This window comes from Thalassophryne amazonica, chromosome 16 (genome assembly GCF_902500255.1).
Source record: "Thalassophryne amazonica chromosome 16, fThaAma1.1, whole genome shotgun sequence".
NCBI classification, from domain to species: domain Eukaryota; kingdom Metazoa; phylum Chordata; class Actinopteri; order Batrachoidiformes; family Batrachoididae; genus Thalassophryne; species Thalassophryne amazonica.
Genome location: NC_047118.1, coordinates 47,780,623 through 47,800,754, shown reverse-complemented (window position 1 = coordinate 47,800,754; position 20,132 = coordinate 47,780,623). Strand labels below are relative to the sequence as shown.

Here is a 20,132-nt window from a genome sequence, read left to right as displayed (position 1 = left end):
GCGTCAAGACAGAAAACTTAAAGCAATAAGTCTCAAAAATCGAAAAATGCACAACAAAACAAATGAGGAACGAATGGGAGGAAACTGGAGTCAACGTCTGTGACCGAACTGTAAGAAACCGCCTAAAGGAAATGGGATTTACATACAGAAAAGCTAAACAAAAGCCATCATTAACACCTAAACAGAAAAAAAAACAAGGTTACAATGGGCTAAGGAAAAGCAATCGTGGACTGTGGATGACTGCAGGCGCTGCAGAAAAGTTGATTACAGACCCGCTGCAGGGTCTGTAATCAATGTAGAGAAATTAGAATTTTCTTGACAAACACCCCCCAAAACAACGGCCACTCTGAAGGACCGATAAGGGAATCGTTAAGTAAAAAGGTTATTGATGTCGGTGGATCAAATCATTTCTTAACGATATCCGAAAGGAACCGTTTCTCGTTACCCATCCCTACTCATAACCCTGTGAAAAGAAGGAAAATACTCACTTTTTGAGGGGGAGAAAGGGCTTACTGACATTACTCTTTTGCGAGAAATGCACAGGAAGGTTTCCGTACAACCCCCCGCCTCCTAATTCACTGAGAGCCCAGGGCCTAATATAGTGGAGTGGGTATATTAGTGAAAAAATTTTTCTATGCTGGATTGTCAATGCAGTTTTCAATGCTGGACTGTTTTAAAGACAAAAGTGGCAGATATACTATTATTAAGGGTCTTACAAGGTACAGTTATTTCAATATTGAAGCTGTACTACATACCAGCACACCTCTCTGAATTTATAACTAAGGTGCTAAGATTCAGTCAGATATTGCCATTGCGGGTGAGATTTCAACTGCATACTGAACCCACGATCGATAGCTAGCTAGCATTTCCATGAACATTACATGGGAGAGCTTCTCTTATGGTGCGTTTACACACAGGCAAGTCGTGTTACGAATGTCATATTTGTGTCATTCTTGGCACATTCCTGATATTCTTAACGTGACTTAATGCATCTGAATAGGTTTCTTATTAGTGCGTGTTAGTGTGTGATATTCGTGATTTTTGTGGAGCATGCTTTTGGCTGTCAAAAAATCTTCCATGAATGTCACGCACCACCTTCATTTCGTCTCATGTTGTGGAGGTTGCAACTGAGTGTGTTGCTCTGTCTTGATTAGTGATGATCCTTAATAGAGCGTGACAGCGTTCTTCTCTGACGCGTGCACAATTAAACCCTGCTGCACCGCATTCAGTTTCACTGCTGCAGTAAGCTGAAGAAGGACAGTGACGCCAAGTCAGATAAAATTTCGTTCCAATGCTCAGCGTGCTCCTGCAGGTATTCCATCTGCTGCTGCTGCACCTGATGTTTAGGAAAACGAGCGAGACAAGAGTCACGTGGAGCCACACATCTGGCTCTCTCAGTCTCCTCCCCCTTTCTGCGCCAGTCCATGGCACAGAGCCTAACTAAGCATGCAATCACAAAGTTCTTCTGCTTCTGCTGGATTTTGAGGAGCAAACGGGATCTGAATTGTTCAGCAACTTGATGGTTGGATGAATATGAGTGTGTGTGTGTGGAGACAATTTGCCTCATTCACAACGTGACAGAACTTAATGCGCTGTTACGCGCAACAGCGCAAAACAACGCGGAACATTATTCTTGACCGTGCGTAATGGTTCTTGATAATTCTCCAACAACATGTGCCATTAATCATAACGTGTGGTAACAGGTAGCAGCAGTTCCTGAGGACACCTGACTCTTCTTTCCCGAATCATCACATTCGTGATCAGCAGCCAAGAATGTGTACTTCGTGGCATTCATGACTTGTCGTCGTTATGTGTAAACGCAGCATTAGCATTTTGTGTGAATTTCAAAGGGCGAAATATCTTTAAAACCCCAAGAGAAAATCCAATTAATGTTAACTTCTAAACTGTAGGGATAAATTAAATATAACTGTTTATGAAGTCATCCTTATTTACTTTGTGCAACAGGAAGCATATACCTCTTTGAGGAAAGGTGAGTCCACGCCCAAGTATTTGGAGACCACATACAGGCAGAAGAGGTGTCTGTCTATTCCAGCTCCTGTCATAGCCATACGATAAAGGTTTTGGTGCCTCTCTGCAGCTACCCGCAAGAGTCGCCTGCAATGTTCCTCTGCCTGTCACACCAAATAACACAATCAGGGCTCATGTTTACAGCAAAAATATAGGCCATGCCAGTTTAAATAGATCAAAATAAACCTTTCAATACCTCTCCACCTTGCAGGGCTTTGACAAAAGCACAGCTCTCACTGGAGCAGGATCGCACTGTTTCTGTCCGACCCTCTCTGAACAGACGGGTCATAGATGCCTCGTATGTCAGACAGAAACCACCACGATCCTACAAAACAGGAATGAACAAGAAGCATGGGATTGGTAAACAGATCCACTTCTGAGACTCATAAACTGAAACAGTGGAGGAGGAAGAGTGGACAAGGTCTTAGAAGAGAAAAGACAAGAAGGTGACAGATATGCAACTATATTCTTGGTAATCAGCCTGTGGAATGCAATGGACAAAAAAAAAAAAATTTGGAAGATGAGGTTTTGCAATTATTAAATCAAGTGAACAAAATGTAAATTCATAATTACAGCCTGTCTAAAAATAAAATATTACATTGAGCTATTTGAAATGAAGCATAACAGCACAAGACAATAGCTAAGTCAGTAGCCAGTGAATGAATGAGCCATGTAATATTTTAATTTGTACAACCACTGGCCACTTTATTAGGTATACTTATTCACTAAAGCAAATGCTGATTCACAGTTTGGTGAACTGGGACAATTCATATCAAGTGTCTTGTCTAGATGCACAGATAGGTAGCTTGCTTGATTGGGGATCGAACCCAGGTAGCCCAGAAAATTACACCACTAGTAAGCAATGTGGAATGTGTTAATGCCTTAATTAAAAAACAAACACACACAAATGCTAATTTGTGTTTTCCCCTGCCTGCAGCTAACTATGAGAAATTGTATGTCGCCTTTAGATAAAGGATTATTAATCGAGCACGATGGTCTGTACTGAAAAATATCATAGTGACAAAAAAGACCAAGGTCTGATATTCCTGTACAGACCGAGCAAGCAAGGCTAATAATTTGTTTATTATATGGCTGTTCGGAGCTGTGTTTTCATCTTGTTAGTCTTTATTTGCATGTCCACATCGAGCTCGTTTGAAGTTCATTCCTCCAATTCACACTTGTCAGTGTAATAAAATTCTCTTGGAGAATGGTCCTCTTCATTGCTCATAATTTCATTGTTCGCTTTTTGTTTTATTTTGCGCTGTGAAAATTGTAAACAAAATGACACATCTAATACACGAGCCAGACTGATTGTAATGGTAACGTTCTAATATGGGAAAATACCAGACCAGAAATCAGGCAATCAGAGTGAGCATACTGTCGTAGACATATAATAAAGAACTTTATTGCTCCCTTGGGCAAGGTCACTCGGGGAAATTAATGGTCCATTTGCAGCGCAGCACAGATAAAGTAAAAAAAAAAAAAAGCGCCAAAACAATGCAAACTAAATAAACAATAAGATTTCACTGGCCTTATTGCACTGTAATATTTGAGCATTATACAGCATGCTGTATCCCACTCATCTCCTCTGGTCCTCCCCACCCTCTCTCCTCCTGCTACTCCTTCCCCTCTCCACGAGTTCAGAGATGTACAGCTTGATGGCACAGGGGACAAAGGAGTTTTTGGCTCTGCTGGTCCTACTTCTGGGGAGGAGCAGCCCATCACTGAAAAGACTTCTCTGTGCACTGAGGACAGTATGCAGAGGGTGACTGGAATCATACATGACAGCCAGTAGTTTTTCAGTATAATGATGTATAAAATGGACAAAATCCATTATATGCATGTGCGTCATGTGTGCAAAAGAGTTCATATCAGTCTCTGTGTGTGCATAAAGTCTGGAGTTGCTTTGACAACAGCAGGCTGTAAGGGAGGGCAGATAAGAGGGGAGCCAAATCCTGCACCAAGGCCGTTGAAATCCTTCTGGAGGAAAACAAGCGGGGCGTTTTGACCTTCAGTAGCTGATAAGGCTGCCATGTTTTGAGTGAGGCAGAGAGACACAGGAATTCCATTTGTTGCTCCTCTGATCGCCGAAATCCAATTAATGAATATTCCCTGGTCTCCAACATCTTCCTTTGCAAGGCAAATATTTGCTCTGAGATGTTTTTTAACTTGCGTTTGAGTTCATAAGTTAATGCAGTCTGAGATTGTACCAGCTTGCCCACTTCATTAATTGTGACGGACAGATGTGGGGTTGTGGTTCTGGTAGCAGCTGTCTTGCCAATTTTCTGGTAGGTCAGGGCAGCGCATAACCCAATCAGCCCCAGCCCTCCTACCATAAAAGCAAATAAGAATAAATCTTCAACGTCTTCCACAGAGAGTGGTGCCAAGCACGCAATGTGCCCTTCTCCCAGGTTTCGAGAACATAGCACACAGGATAGGTTCCATCTGGGCATGCAGAGCCCTCCAGCCCTGACTTCCTTGTTGAAAAAATGGTGTCAGTAGCGTTGAGACCAGCTGATCAATTCCATGGTATTCCAAATATAGCTTGAACAATTCACAGTCTGGTGAGACTTTTGAAGGTTGGAGCAGAGACAGAAAAACACAGAGGAGAGGAGAGAGGAGGAGATGCGACCGCCCTCACCTAAGTCCCAAGTCAATTGTAAGTAAATGTTGAAGATATGCTGTAACGGCTCCCCCAGTTCAAAAGCGCAGGGCTTTAACATCCGTGGACATACCTTGTCTGGGCCCGCACCGGTGCTTCCTTAGTTCCTTCTTGACCTGGTCCACAGTTATGCAGGGAGGAGGATGTGAGGAGAGGAGGCTCATTGAGGGAAGACAGAGGGGGACAGGGGTTCTGCGGTATGGGTGGGGGATCATAGGCTGATTAAATTTGTTGAAGGTGGCATTAAATTGGTTTGCCTCCACCACAGCCCCCTGCTATTCCACCCTTTACCTTGTGGCCTGTGATGGTATTTACACCCTCCCAGACATCCCGCACGTCGTTCTTCCTCAACTTTTAAATTCATGAGGGGATTACGAGACTTTTGTAAGTAATTTCTACAAGGGTGTAGAAATACAGCACACTTTATTAATGAAGAGTGGGAACTAAAATCATTAACTGTAAATTTGCTACAGAGTGCCACTACGCAGTCGTTTGTACACCCATTTTGCAAACAAATGGCTTCTGACCATGCAGTATTTGTTCAATCCTGTTGTCTTTAAAACTGAATTAATAATCTAGATGATCATTATTATTGCCACACAGAAGTGCAGCAAGGTGGCCAAGCGGTTTCTGTACTTGTTTACAGAGTAAAAGTTTCCCGGTTGAAGACCACCTGTGCCCATTCTCCATGTAATGTAGAGTTACATCAGGAAGGACATCCAATGCAAAACTTGTGTTAAATCAAGATGCAGATCCATTTTGGATCTTCTGTGGTGACCCAGAGTGAAAAAGAAAAAAAACAGGGAGAAGCTGAAGGAATTTACTAGTAGTAACAGACAGAGCACAAACCTCTAAACAGATAATAATGAGCAACATATATACATACATATTCTATTTCTACCTCATTTTCTTATGTCTTGTACTGTTACAAGTACAAGGTCTGTGAGAAAAGAAACGGACCTTTTTATTTTTTTTTAAAAACTATATGGCTTGAACCCTCGTGTGAATGCGTGAGTTTTTTCACGCCTGTCGGTTGTGTCATTCGCCTGTGGGCAGGCTTTGAGTGAGCACTGGTCCACCCCTCCCGTCGGAATTCCTTTGTCTGACAACTTGTTGAGAGACTGGCGCTTTGCTTTATCAAAATTTTTTCAGAAACTGTGAGGCACATCCAAGTGGACACCACTCGAGAAATTCAGACGGTTTTCGGTGAAAATTTTAAGGGCTGATGAGAGATTATGGAGTGTTACTGTCGCTTTAAGAACTGCCCTGGGAGTCGGACGGCGTGCCGCGCCCCGAGCCGCCGTCGTCAGCTTGTTTTGAGCTGAAAACTTCCAAATTTAAGCCTCTGTTGACCCAGGACGTCGTGAGAGAACAGAGAAGTTTCAGAAGAGGTCGGGATCAGCAGTTTATCCGGACATTCCACTGTTAAAGGAGATTTTGTAATGAAAGACGTGCGGACGGATTCGCGCGGCGCCACATGAAAACGCCTCCGTGTTGATAACCATTCGTAAGATTTAGGCGGCTTTCAGTCGAGTGAGTATCCGAGAAATTGTTTAACAGCTGGCCATGTTGAAACTTGTCCTGTAAGGCTTCCAACGGAGGTGTTTTCCTGTGGCGCCGCGCCATGAGCGGCTGCGTCCCGACGCGCGAATCCGTCCGCATGTCTTTCATTACAAAATCTCCTTTAACAGTGGAATGTCCGGATAAACTGCTGATCCCGACCTCTTCTGAAACTTCTCTGTTCTCTCAAGACATCCTGGATCAACAGAGGTTTAAATTTGGAAGTTTTCAGCTTGAAACAGGCTGACGACGGCGGCTCGGGGCGCGGCGCGCTGTCCGGCTCCGGGAGCAGTCCTTAAAGCGACAGTAACACTCCATAATCTCTCATCAGCCCTTAAAATTTTCACTGAAAACAGTCTGAATTTCTCGAATGGTGTCCACTCGGATCTGCCTCACAGTTTCTGAAAAATTTTGATAAAGCAAAGCGCCAGTCTCTCAACAAGTTGTCAGACAAAGGAATTCCGACGGGAGGGGTGGACCAGTGCTCACTCAAAGCCTGCCCACAGGCGAATGACGCAACCGACAGGCGTGAAAAAACTCACGCATGCGCACGAGGGTTCAAGCTTGGCTGACATAATTGCACGTGATTCAAATCTATATAGTTTTTGAAAAACATAAAAAGGTCCGTTTCTTTTCTCACAGACCTCGTATTATTATTATTGCTTATCCTTGCACATGCTGTTTGATGAACATTTTCCTCTACTTGCACCCATCTTGTGTGTTTTTAAGAGCTTACCTCCAGGGCAGGGATGGTGGCCAAGTGGTTAGTGGGCTTGATTTCAGAAGGATCCTGGTTCAAACCCCACCTCTGCCACATTTCTCCATGTAATGTGGTGTAAAACTTGTGACAAAATCGACTTAAAGGTCCACCTTGGATCAGCTGTGGCGAACCCGAGTGAAAACTGTAGCGCAAACCCAGAGTTGCGCAACAGTTGCGCCTCCCATTAGATCAGTCAGCTTTCCCCGCCCCCCATCCCCACAGTGTCTCTGTCTTTGCGCTACAAGTTGAAGACGTCACACTGCCTTAACGTCTCATTTACCACAAACAGCAGGTGATCCTGGCTGCACGATGACATTATCTCATGATGCACAAAGAAAAACAATTTTAAAAAAAGTTAAAATTACTCAGTTTTGCATGTGGAGCCAAACAGATGGACCAACTTCACTAGGTGATTTCACTGATTAACTGATTTTACCTGCTCAAAGTGATGTTAATCAGTGAAATCACCTGGTGGGGTTGGTTGTTGGAAAAAAAAGCCTGCATCCTCTCTGCCCTTTTAGGAACGAGTTTGAGACCTCTAACATCTTTGCCCCTTCTATAATGCAGGGCAACACTGGCGAAGTGTTGAACCTCTGTGCCCATGTGGTGTCACACATTGCTGTTATAGCAGACGGCATGGCTGCCTGCTGGTAGCTTTAGACCAACCATGCAAAAACGCTCTTAACTTTAACATAAGTGATCACACATGCCTAGAACTTTTCATATGGGCTCTCAATATCATAATCTACCAACCCAATTGTAAATTGTCAGTGGGTTTTCTTCTCCTTTAACATTTCTATCTCTAATACTCCAAACAATAATGTGTGTTTTTTTACCCTATAATATGCCAGCTGTAAACTGATCTGTATGAATGCATCAGGGCTGATGCGCAGTTTCTTGATCCGACCTTTTCCAAAAGCCACAAAAGGAAACACATGGCAGTCCACATCATCAGACAGCACTTGTGCAACAGCCAGAGAACTGCATGCTTGATTCCGAACCTGTGAGAAAAACAACAACCAAAAAAAGAGTTACTTTGTTAACAGGCACACACACAGCATTTTATACCACCCATCAGGATTAGGAGCATACAGTGGTGTTCCTGCATCCTGTTTTTTTTTCTTTTTTTTTCTTGTCCAGACTGGGAACTATCTGGTCAGAACTGGAGTCATTCTTATCCTTTTGGACTGGACCATTGTTTGTGGTTTGCGTTAATCATGCTGAAGTATTCACAGTTTAACTGTCCAATTCAACTCATGTGATGTAATTTCAAAGAAATTCACACATCCATGTGGTACAATGTTAATTACTTAACAGCTGTGAACAATTGATTTGTCCATGGTTAATGCTGACTTAACTTCTAACTCATCACACAGAAAAGCCAGATGTATGAGATCTTTAGACCTGTGACATGTTTTGGCTTTCATTAGTAGATCATTGCATCATTATTTAAGAAACATTCTCCAAGGGTTGTGGAAAATGCTGGAGTGGCACTTATGCGTCACGATCGACATACTAACATACCCTTATGAATGAGGTCATAACAGCTTCTAAGAGGCAGCTGATGGGAAAGCATTATGCATCATAAGTACAGAGGAGGGGAGTTGATGTACAACCCCAATTCCAATAAAGTTGGGATGTTGTGTAAAATGTAAATAAAATAGAATACAATTATTGAAAATCCTCTTCAACCTATATTACAACGAAAGATATTTAATGTTCAAACTGATAAACTTTATTGTTTTTGTGCAAATATTTGCTCATTTTGAAATGGATGCCTGCAACACATTTCAAAAAAGCTAGGACAGTGGTATGTTTACCACTATGTTACGTCACCTTTCCTTCTAACACTCAATAAGTGTTTGGGAATTGAGGACACTAATTGTTGAAGCTTTGTAGGTGGAATTCTTTCCCATTTTTGCTTGATGTATGACTTCAGTTGTTCAACAGTCCGGGATCTCTGCTGTCGTATTTTGCGCTTCATAATTCACCAAAAATTTTCAGTGGGTGACAGGTCTGGACTGCAGGCAGGCCAGTCTAGTACCCACACTCTTACTACAAAGCCACGCTGTTATAACATGCGCAGAATGTGGCTTGGCATTGTCTTCCTGAAAATAAGCAGTGACGTCCCTGGATGTACAGTAGTGTTCAGAATAATAGTAGTGCTATTTGACTACAAAGATTAATCCAGGTTTTGAGTATATTTCTTATTGTTACATGGGAAACAAGGTACCAATAGATTCAGTAGATTCTCACAAATTCAACAAGACCAAGCATTCATGATATGCACACTCCTAAGGCTATGAAATTGGGCTATTGGTAAAAAAAAAAAAAAAAAAAAAAAAAAAAAGTAGAAAAGGGGGTGTTCACAATAATAGTAGCATCTGCTGTCGACGCTACAAACTCAAAACTATTATGTTCAAACTGCTTTTTTAGCAATCATGTGGATCACTAAACTAGTATTTAGTTGCATAACCACAGTTTTTCATGATTTCTTCACATCTGCGAGGCATTAATTTTGATGGTTTGGAACCAAGATTTTGCTGGTTTACTAGTGTGCTTGGGGTCACTGTCTTGTTGAAACACCCATTTCAAGGGCATGTCCTCTTCAGCATGAGGCAACATGACCTCTTCAAGTATTCTGACATATCCAAACTGATCCATGATACCTGGTATGCGATATATAGGCCCAACACCATAGTAGGAGAAACATGCCCATATCATGATGCTTGCACCACCATGCTTCACTGTCTTCGCTGTGAACTGTGGCTTGAATTCAGAGTTTGGGGGTCGTCTCACAAACTGTCTGCGGCCCTTGGACCCAAAAAGAACAATTTTACTCTCATCAGTCCACAAAATATTCCTCCATTTCTCTGCCAATTGATGTGTTCTTTGGCAAATTTTAACCTCTTCTGCACGTCTTTTATTTAACAGAGGGACTTTGCGGGGGATTCTTGCACATAAATTAGCTTCACACAGGCGTTTTCTAACTGTCACAGCACTTACAGGTAACTCCAGACTGTCTTTGATCATCCTGGAGCTGATCAATGGGTGAGCCTTTGCCATTCTGGTTATTCTTCTATCCATTTTGATGGTTGTTTTCCGTTTTCTTCCATGCATCTCTGCTTTTTTTGTCCATTTTAAAGCATTGGAGATCATTGTAGATGAACAGCCTACAATTTTTGGCACCTGTGTATATGTTTTCCCCTCTCCAATCAACTTTTTAATCAAACTACACTGTTCTTCTGAACAATGTCTTGAATGTCCCATTTTCCTCAGGCTTTCAAAGAGAAAAGCATGTTCAACAGGTGCCGGCTTCATCCTTAAATAGGGGACACCTGATTCACACCTGTTTGCTCCACAAAACTGACGAACTCACTGCCTGAATGCCACACTACTATTATTGTGAACACCCCCTTTTCTACTTTTTTTTTTTACTAATAGCCCAATTTCATAACCTTAAGAGTGTGCATAGTCACAAGTGCAAGTCTGTTTGGCTGCTCCTGTGTTTTCCCTCTGGGACGCCACAGCAGAGCCAAGGTGGATCTGCATGTTGAATTGGTACAGGTTTTTCACAGGATGCCCTTTCTGACATAACTCCACATTACATGGAGAAATGTGGCAGGGCTGGGGTTTGAACTGGGAACCTTCCGCACTGAAACCAAGTGGCCTAACCACTTGGCCACCACCTCTACCTGTAATAGTGTGTTAATTAGTGAACACCTGAAAACAATTGGTTTGTCCATGGTTTATGCACACGTACACTTTGATGGCAGATTGCACCTTTCTCCTACGTCATTGCTACACAAAAGCCAGATGCATGAGACCTTTCAACCTGTGAGAGGGCTTTCATCAGCATGCTGTTAGGGTAGTATCTCACTGTGCTGCGACAGCCTGTGAACGGCATCCGTGTGGAAATTTGCGCAGTTTGGCACGAAGTTGCCAGCCATTCACCGTCCCCTCACCTTAGTTGTGGGGCAGTGCCCAGATGTCCCCTGATTTTTGAATAAACCAACAAATTACCTGTGATGAACTGCCTCACCAAATGATCAGGCGCGCACCTCGTACCCTACCCCTCACCACGTCCTGTGACTCAGAACATGTGCAACATGTGAGGCAACTTGTGAGGAGATGACACACACTTTCCCTTTTATATGATCGGACAGGAACAACGCTTCTGAAAGTGACTGAACACTCCAACAACCTCCAGCCACCCTGCTCTGCAGTGGGTCGGCACCGGCATGAGTGGAATGCATCTTCGGGAACAAGACAATGTGAACTATCCATCTCCAACATTTAAGCTTACCACCCACAGGGGGAACCACTGACATTAGGTGTGCTGTCTCATGGGTGGCAGTGAAAGTTGAGGGCCTCAATGAACCAGACCCAGGTGGCAGAGGCTAGCTCTGGGAGCACGGAATGTCATGTCGTTGTCCGGGAAGGAGCCAGAGCTTGTGCGGGAAGTGGAGCGCTACCAGTTATAGCTGGTGGGCCTCGCCTCTGTGCACCGCCCTTACGAGCCCCCTGCTGAGCACCACTACGTTGGGGTTTACCCCAGTAGATTAGAGAGTCACCGCCCTGTGCCTTTAGGTGGCTGGGGGAAAACTCTATCTGCTGATTGTGCATATGTACAAACAGCAGTTCAGAGTATTCGGCCTTCTTGGAGTTGCTGACTGGAATCCAACATGGGGCTCCAGTGGGGGACTCCATTATTCTGCTGGGGGACTTCAACACACATGTGATCAATGATGGAGGCACCTGGAGAAGCACGATTGGGAGGAACAGCCTCCCCGATCTAAACCCGAGTGGTCATGTGTTATTGGACTTCTGTGCCAGTCACGGACTGTCCATAACAAACACCATGTTCAAACATAAGGATGCTCATAAGTGTACATGGTACCAGAGCACCCTAGGCTGAAGGTCGATCAATTTTGGGATCGTATCATCTGATCTGAGGCCGCATGTTCTGGACACTCGGGTGAAGAGAGGGGCAGAGCTGTCAACTGATCACCATCTGGTGTCGAGTTGGATCAAAGCGTGGGGGAGGACTTTGGACAGACCTGGTAAGCCTAAAAGGATAGTGTGGGTGAACTGGGAACATCTGGAGGAGCCCACTGTCTGAAAGATCTTCAACTCACACCTCTGGCAGAGCTTTTCTGGCATCCTTGTATAGGTTGGGGGGCACTGAACCAGAATGAGCAATGCTCAAAGCTTCTATTGCTGAATCTGCAGTGGGGACCTGTGGCCTGAAGGGACTTAGGTGACTTAACTGGCGGCAATCCTCTAACACCGTGGTGGACACCGGTGGTCAGGGAAGCCATCTGACTGAAGGAGTCCTTCCAGGATATGTTAGCGGAGGACCGAGGAGGCGTTTGCAAGGTACCGACAGGCCAAAAGCGTAGCAGCCTTTGCTGTAAGAGAGACAAAGCAGTGGGTGTGGAAGGAGTTTGGAGTAACCATGGAGAAGAACTTTTTGTCGGCATCAGGGTGCTTCTAGCAAACCATGAGGCACCTCAGGAGAGGAAAATGGGTACCCGTCTAAGCTTTCTACAGTAAGGATGGGACTTTGTTGACCTCAACTGAGGAGGTAATGGGTGGCTGGAAGGAATACTTTGAGGAACTGCTGCATCAGACTGGAGCTCCCATTGTTGTACAAGCAGAGCTGGAAGCTGATGGGGGATCACCATCAATTTCCTTGGTGGAAGTCACCGAGGTAGTCAAACAAGTCCGCAGTGGCAAGGTCCTGGGGGTTGATGAAATCTGTCCAGAAATGCTGAAGGCTCGGAGTGTGGAGGGACTGTCTTGGATGAGATGTCTCTTCAACATTGCGTGGAAGTTTGGGGCAGTGCCTAAGGAGTGGCAAACTGGGGTGGTGGTCCCCAATCTAATAAAGCGGACCACAAAGTGTGTGCCAATTACAGGGGCATCACACTACTCAGCCTCCCTGGTAAAGTCTACTCCAAGGTGCTGAAAAGGAGGGTTTGGATGATAGTTGAACCTCCGATTGAACAGAAACAATGTGGGTTCTGTCCTGGCCATGGAACAACCGACCAGCTCTTCACTGTCACAAGGATCATGGAGGGGCCTAGGAGTATGCCCATCCAGTCTACATGTGTTTTGTGGAGTTTGAGAAGGTGTATGATTGGGTACCCCAGGAAATGCTGTGGGAGGTGCTACAGGAGTATGGAGTGTGGGGACCATCCAATCTCTGTACTCACCAAAGCGAGAGGAGGAACTGTGTCGACAGCATGGCCCAAGCAGAGGATCACCCCTTTGAGCCTGGTTTGCTTGAGGTTTCTTCCTCAAATCATCAGAGGGAGTTTTTCCTTACCACTGTCACCTGTGTGTGTGGTTGGTAAGGTTAGACCTTACTTGTGTGAACCGCCTTGAGGCAACTTGGTTGTGATTTGGCAAAAAAAGTAATAAAGTTAACTTTTCAAAGATACTTTAGCAACACTGTCCCTGACAAAGGCCCTTCTCCCCGATTGCTCAGTTTAGACGGGTGGCCAGCTCTAGAAAGAGTCCTGGTGGATCTGAATCATTTACTGATGATGGAGGCCACTGTGCTCATTGGGACCTTAAAGCAGCAGAAATGTTTCTGTACCTTTCCCCTGATTTGTGCCTCGAGACAATCCTGTCTCAGAGTTCTGCAGACAATTCCTTTGACTTCTTGCATTATATACATGTTGTGCCATCTTGGTGTTTGCTCTGCCTCCCCTCCTGTTGTTTCCAAGTGGCCCTACATTCGGTGATCCATTGGTTCAACTGTAACGATATATATATATACATACATACACTCAACAAAAATATAAACGCAACACTTTTGGTTTTGCTCCCATTTTGTATGAGATGAACTCAAAGATCTAAAACTTTTTCCACATACACAATATCACCATTTCCCTCAAATATTGTTCACAAACCAGTCTAAATCTGTGATAGTGAGCACTTCTCCTTTGCTGAGATAATCCATCCCACCTCACAGGTGTGCCATACCAAGATGCTGATTAGACACCATGATTAGTGCACAGGTGTGCCTTAGACTGCCCACAATAAAAGGCCACTCTGAAAGGTGCAGTTTTGTTTTATTGGGGGGGGGGGATACCAGTCAGTATCTGGTGTGACCACCATTTGCCTCATGCAGTGCAACACATCTCCTTCGCATAGAGTTGATCAGGTATCGGTTTTATCGGTTTAGCTTTATAAAAGATAACTTCAGTTACTGATTATCTGTTATTAAAGCTAACTTTTTGATTAGCTGTGCCCACCACTGATTTTATATATATATATATATATATATATATACATATATATATATATACACACACACCTTATGTTGTTGCACAGGTCACAGTAAGGTCACAGAAATCTGAGAATGTGCGTGTTAATTTTGGAGAAGAGCTGATCATGCAGTTGAGTTTTATTTCATTCACAAGGTGATTAGAGATGAAAATATATGAATCACTACTTAATATCACAAAACTGAACATAATGTTGGATGCGGCAAAGCGCAGTAAGAGTGCATGATCCCAGACTTCACTACAGATGTAAATAGATGCTTTGAAAATACTTCAAAGAAAAGACACGTTTTCATACAAGTATACATTGTTATCAATGTGCCTAAAAAGCAAGTGTTGCAAAACTGAGCACAAAACAGTACAAATCAGAAGCAGTGTTTCAATACATGCACACACGTGTCATGCTTGATGTGTGTACCTCTGTCGGGATGTCCCAGACAAGCCGCTGTGGGTAAGGTAGCGAGCGGTCAACTTCGCCCTTGCAGTGCCCGTCTTCAGTGTAGCCCAGCTGGAAGGCATCTGTGGCTAGGGTGAACTGGAGACATGAAAACACATGTGCCCATAATTACATCAATAAACATATGCATAACCTTTGCAGGGAAGAATTTGTCTAATTGTGACACCATAACAAAGACTTCGTCATGTGCTTGCGTATGAACATTTTCTGTAGAGCTGGAGCTGTCAGAACTGAAGATGGTGTGATTTCCCTTGGAAATGATGCAAATGGACAGGACACTTTGGAGACAGTCAGAGAGGCGAGACTGAGATAGTCTGCGCATGTACAGAGAAGGGATCCAAAGTATTTTTTTTGGAGGTGTGCCTTTTTGTTGTAATTTTTGTTTTTAAAAAAAAACCTTGTTTAGTTGGGTCCTACAACTTATACGAGGTCTATTAGAAAAGTATCCGACCTTATTATTTTTTTCAAAAACCATATGGATTTGAATCACGTGTGATTACATCAGACATGCTTGAACCCTCGTGGGCATGCGAGAGTTTTTTCACGCCTGTCGGTTACGTCATTTGCCTGTGGGCAGTCCTTGAGTGAGGAGTCGCCCACCCTCTCGTCGTTTTTTCATTGTTTAGGAATGGCTCAGAGACTGCTGCTTTGTTTGATCAAAATTTTTTCAAAACTGTAAGGCACAACTGAGTGGACACCATTCGATAAATTCAGCTGGTTTTCGGTAAAAATTTTAACGGCTGATGAGAGATTTTGGTCTGGTAGTGTCGCCGTAAGGACGGCCCACGGCGCCTGCCGGCGATCTGCGCTTTGAGGCGGCAGCGTCTCGCCGTTTCAAGTTGAAAACTTCCACATTTCAGGCTCTGTTGACCCAGTAAGTCGTCAGAGAACAGAGAACTTTCAGAAGTCGTCGGCATGAGGAGTTTATTTGGACATTCCATTGTTAATGGACATTTTGTAATGAAAGAACGTGCGGGCAGAGTCGCATGTCGGGCTGGACCCGACCGCGGGGGGTCGCGACAGGAAAAACACCTCCGTTGGAAACCTTAACGGGCAAGCTGGAACATGCCCAAGCTGTTAAACAATTTCTCAGTTACTCACTTGTTGAAAGCCATCAGAAGCCGCCTGAATTTTACAAATGGTTTTCAACACGGAGGTGTTTTTCCTGTCGCGGCGCACACAGATTTGCCGAGTCGTCACGGAAACGACTCGGCGAATTTGCGAGCATGTCTTTCATTATAAAATGTCCTTAAACAGTGGAATGGCCGCATAAAGTCCTCATGCCAGCCTCTTCGGAATCTTCTCTGTTCTCTCACGACGTCCTGGGTCAACAGAGCCTTAAATTAGGATGTTTTCAGGTCGAAACAGGCCGACGACGGCACCTGGAAGCGCTGCACGACGTCCCGCTCCGTGGGAAGTCCTTACACCGACAGAAACACCCCATAATCTCTCATCAGCCGTTAAACTTTTCACCGAAAACCAGCTGAATTTCTCAAATAGTGTCCACTCGGATATTCCTCACAGGTCCAGAAAAAATTTTGATAAAGCAACGCGCGCCGTCTCGAGCAGCGTGTGAAACAAAGGAATTCAGCCGAGAGGGCGGGACCACATCTCACTCAAGGCCTGCCCACAGGGAAATGACGTCACCGACACGCGTGAAAAAACTCAAATCCATATAGTTAAAAAAAAAAAGGGTCAGTTTATTATCTAATAGACCTCGTACTTAAAAGCACCTTATATGTCAAAATACACTGCCTTATAATCTATGGCCACAATATGGCACAGTCTACACACACAGCAAGCGTTTCCTGTACACTGAGCTGAATGAGGTACGGTGTGAGTCACACTTCTCCATTTAACGTGGAGTTGCGTCAGGAAGGGCATCTGGTGTACAGCTTGCAAAAAATGCTGTCCAAGGAAGAGAGGAACAGCGTGACAGAGCAAGCGATCACACACACACAGGTCAAACTTTGTTCAGATTTCTTGGAAAACAGAGCTGAAAGGGGGTGGGGTGGAGATGGGGATTGGCATGGCGTTTTTTAAACAATGGTTTTATGATATACTGTGCGTCTGTAAAGTAATCACAGCGCTTCACTTTTTCTACATTTTTTTTAATGCTACAGCCTTATCCCAAAAGCATGAAATCCCCCCCCCCAAAAAAAATTCTACACACAATTCCCCATAATGACAATGTGAAAAAAGTTTTATAGAAAACTTTTTGCAAATTTATTAAAAAAAAAAAAAATACTAAGAAATCACATGTACACAGCCTTTGCCATGAAGCTCAAAATTGAGCTCAGGTGCATTCTTTTTCCATTGATCATCCATGAGATGTTTCTACAGCTTAATTGGAGTCCACCTGGGCTAAATTCCGTTGACTGGACATGATTTGGAAAGGCACACACCTGTCTACATATAAGGTCCCACAGTTGACAGTGCATGTCAGAGCACAAACCACGCATGAAGTCAAAGGAATTGTCTGTAGACCTCCAAGACAGGATTGTCTTGAGGCACAAATCTGGGGAAGAATACAGACACATTTCTGCTGCTTTGAAGGTCCCAATGAGCACAGTGGCCTCCATCAAGAAGTTTGGCTCTACTAGGACTCTTCCTAGAGCTGGCCGCCTGTCTAAACTGAGCAATCAGGGGAGAAGGGTCTTAGTCAGATATACAAAAGAACCCAGTAGTCACTGTCAGAGCTCTAGCATTTCTCTGTGTTGAGAGGACAACCAATCAGGCCTGTATGGTCGAGGGGCCACACGGAAGCCACTCATTAGTAAAAGGAACATGGCAGCCCACATGGAGTTTGCCATGGACTTTCAGACCATGAGAACGAAAATTCTCTGGTCTGATGACACAAAGATTGAGGGAAAGATGAATGCAGCAATGTACACAGGCATCATGGATGAAAACCTGCTCTAGAGCGTTCTTGACCTCATACTGGAGTGACTGTGAGTTTCAGAAGGACAATGACCCTAAGCACACAGTTAAGCTATCAAAGGAGTGGCGTCAGGACAACTCTGAGTGTCCTTGTGTGGCCCAGCCTGAGCCCAGACCTGAATCCGATTGAACATATCTGGAGAGATCTGAAAATAGTTGTGCACCAACGCTCCCCATCCAACCTGATGGAGATTGAGAGGTGCTGCAAAGAGGAATGGGCAAAACTGCCCAAAGATAGGTGCACCAAGCTTGTGGCATCATAGTCAAGAAAACTTGAGGCTGTAATTGCTGCCAAAAGTGCATGAACAAAGTATTGAGCAAAGGCTGTGAATACCTATGTACATGTGATTTCTTTTTTTTTTTTTTTAATAAATTTGATTAAAAAAAAACAAAAAAACATGTCATTATGGGGTGTTATGAGTACAATTTTGAAGAGGAAAATAAACTGAGTCCACTTTGGAATAAAGCTCTAACATAAAATGTGGAAAAAGTGAAGCACTGTGAATACTTACCAGGTGTACGTACGCATTCCTGAGCTGTAGGAGGAGTTCGGTAGAGAAGGATGCACACACACACACACACACACACACACACACACACACACACACACACACACACACGAAACAGCAAAAAACTGACCAAACCTACACTGTTCTCCTTTAATAGGACTTTCAAAAACCTTAAACGCTAAAACAGGTTTTACATTGGATGAAAACCTCAGCTGGTAAAAACTAGATTTAACTGCAGAATTTATCAGTTTATCCACTTTAAAATTCACTATCTAGTTTTACACCAAAGTTGGTAACTGGTTTTATGTATGGCTGCAGACACCACTGCCCTTACCAAAAAATAGTACTTATAAGTATATAAAAAGTAAACTAGAAGTATACTTGAAACATACTTGCATATACTACTTTTTGGTAAGGGTGGGTCAGAAAAGCATGACCTCAGGTTAGCTTTGGTTAAAATTTAAAAGCAGATCTCTCAGTCACACATACAAACATGAAAGATACAGAATGTTAAAGTTTCACTCCCTATACTGATTGTAGAAACTCTAAAAAGCAAGGGTGCCATTCTGCTGTTTTATGGCTCAGAGGTGAGTTAGAGGCTTTACACGTGACATCACAGGTCACGTGCAGGGGGTGCCACGCACAGCCAAAGGTCAAGTTTAGCTGGTCACAATACATTTAGTTGTTTTTTCTAATGCACCATGCCAGAGAGTTGTGCGGTTGACTGTCACAACAGATGTGGACAGAAGGATGTGTGAACTTCTACAGAATTCCAATGGACACAGAGTGCTGGCTTTTGCCCAACAATCCCACAGCAGCGTACATAAAATTCAATAAAGTTAATGAAGACCATTATCAATAAGGGTAGGGTTAGACCAGCAACAAGGGCCGAGACACTGCAGGTTTTCCTTGCAAGCAATCATCTCAGCAGGTGGGCTGCTGATGAGCTTCTCCACTGAACATAAACATAAACACCTGATCATCAATGAAATCACCTACTGAGGTGATTGGTAGCAAAGAAAACCTGCAGTGTCTCAGCCCTTCATGGCACATGACTGCCCACCCCTGAGTTAGAAATAGTAAAATAAAATGTAAAAAACCAGTGTCATGAAAACGTCACTCATTTCATTATGGAAGCCACAACGGGATCAAAAAAAAAAAAAAAAGGTGACACTCGGCTGAGTTTTACTCCTCAATTTCCCAGCAGCATCCACAAATTTCAATGCAGTTAATGACTAACATTATCACTAATGGAAAGGTTAAAATAGTAAAAAACACGTGCCATGAAGGGATCACAAAGAAAAAGTGACACTGCTGAGTAATTAACAAAAAAAAAAAAAAGATCAGACTCGTCTGAGTTTTCCTCCACAATCCCAGAGCAGCATTCACAAAATTCAATAACGTTAGTGACTAACATTATCACTAACAGAAGGGTTACAAATAGTAAAAAAAAAAAAAAGTCATGAAAATGTTACTCATTGCGTTACGGAAGCCATGATGGGACCACGAAAAAAAAATCCTCAATTAATTTATTAAGTTCTGAGTGTACTCATACGTGCTGTGATAACAATGTCACTCCAGGTGCAGTCAACAAAGAAAATAACATGCCCGGTGTTGTGTACAAGCACCTAAAACGGCAATTTTCTCTTTGTACGGCTGTAATTCAGAGCCAGAAAGATGCCTGGTATGTTGACTTACTCCACTATATGGTTCAGACATGATGAGTTTATCTCTAAGCTTCTCCCACACTTTGCAGTATGTACTTTGTTTCTTGTGTAAATAATCCTGGAAGCACTGTACAGGTCCGTCAACATGGCAAAGGGGAGTGACCGGGTCACAAGACTGCAAGGGGTCTATATGTGACTCTGTGATAGCCTGGCATCCTGTCCAGGGTGTCCCCCGCCTCTTGTCCTAAAACTGC

General features: G+C 43.6%; 1 protein-coding gene across 2 annotated transcripts in view; it reads right to left on the bottom strand.

Moving 5' to 3' along the window:
- Positions 1-20,132, bottom strand: part of cpt1cb (carnitine palmitoyltransferase 1Cb) — a 96,489-nt gene that overhangs the window by 11,856 nt on the left and 64,501 nt on the right. For both annotated transcript variants that reach the window (XM_034189850.1, XM_034189851.1), the window contains exons 13-16: positions 14,724-14,840; positions 7,847-8,011; positions 2,225-2,353; positions 1,977-2,132 (exon numbers count right to left, since the gene is read on the bottom strand). In XM_034189850.1, coding sequence (XP_034045741.1) covers positions 1,977-2,132; positions 2,225-2,353; positions 7,847-8,011; positions 14,724-14,840 — 567 coding nt within the window. The remainder of the gene's footprint in view (positions 1-1,976; positions 2,133-2,224; positions 2,354-7,846; positions 8,012-14,723; positions 14,841-20,132) is intronic.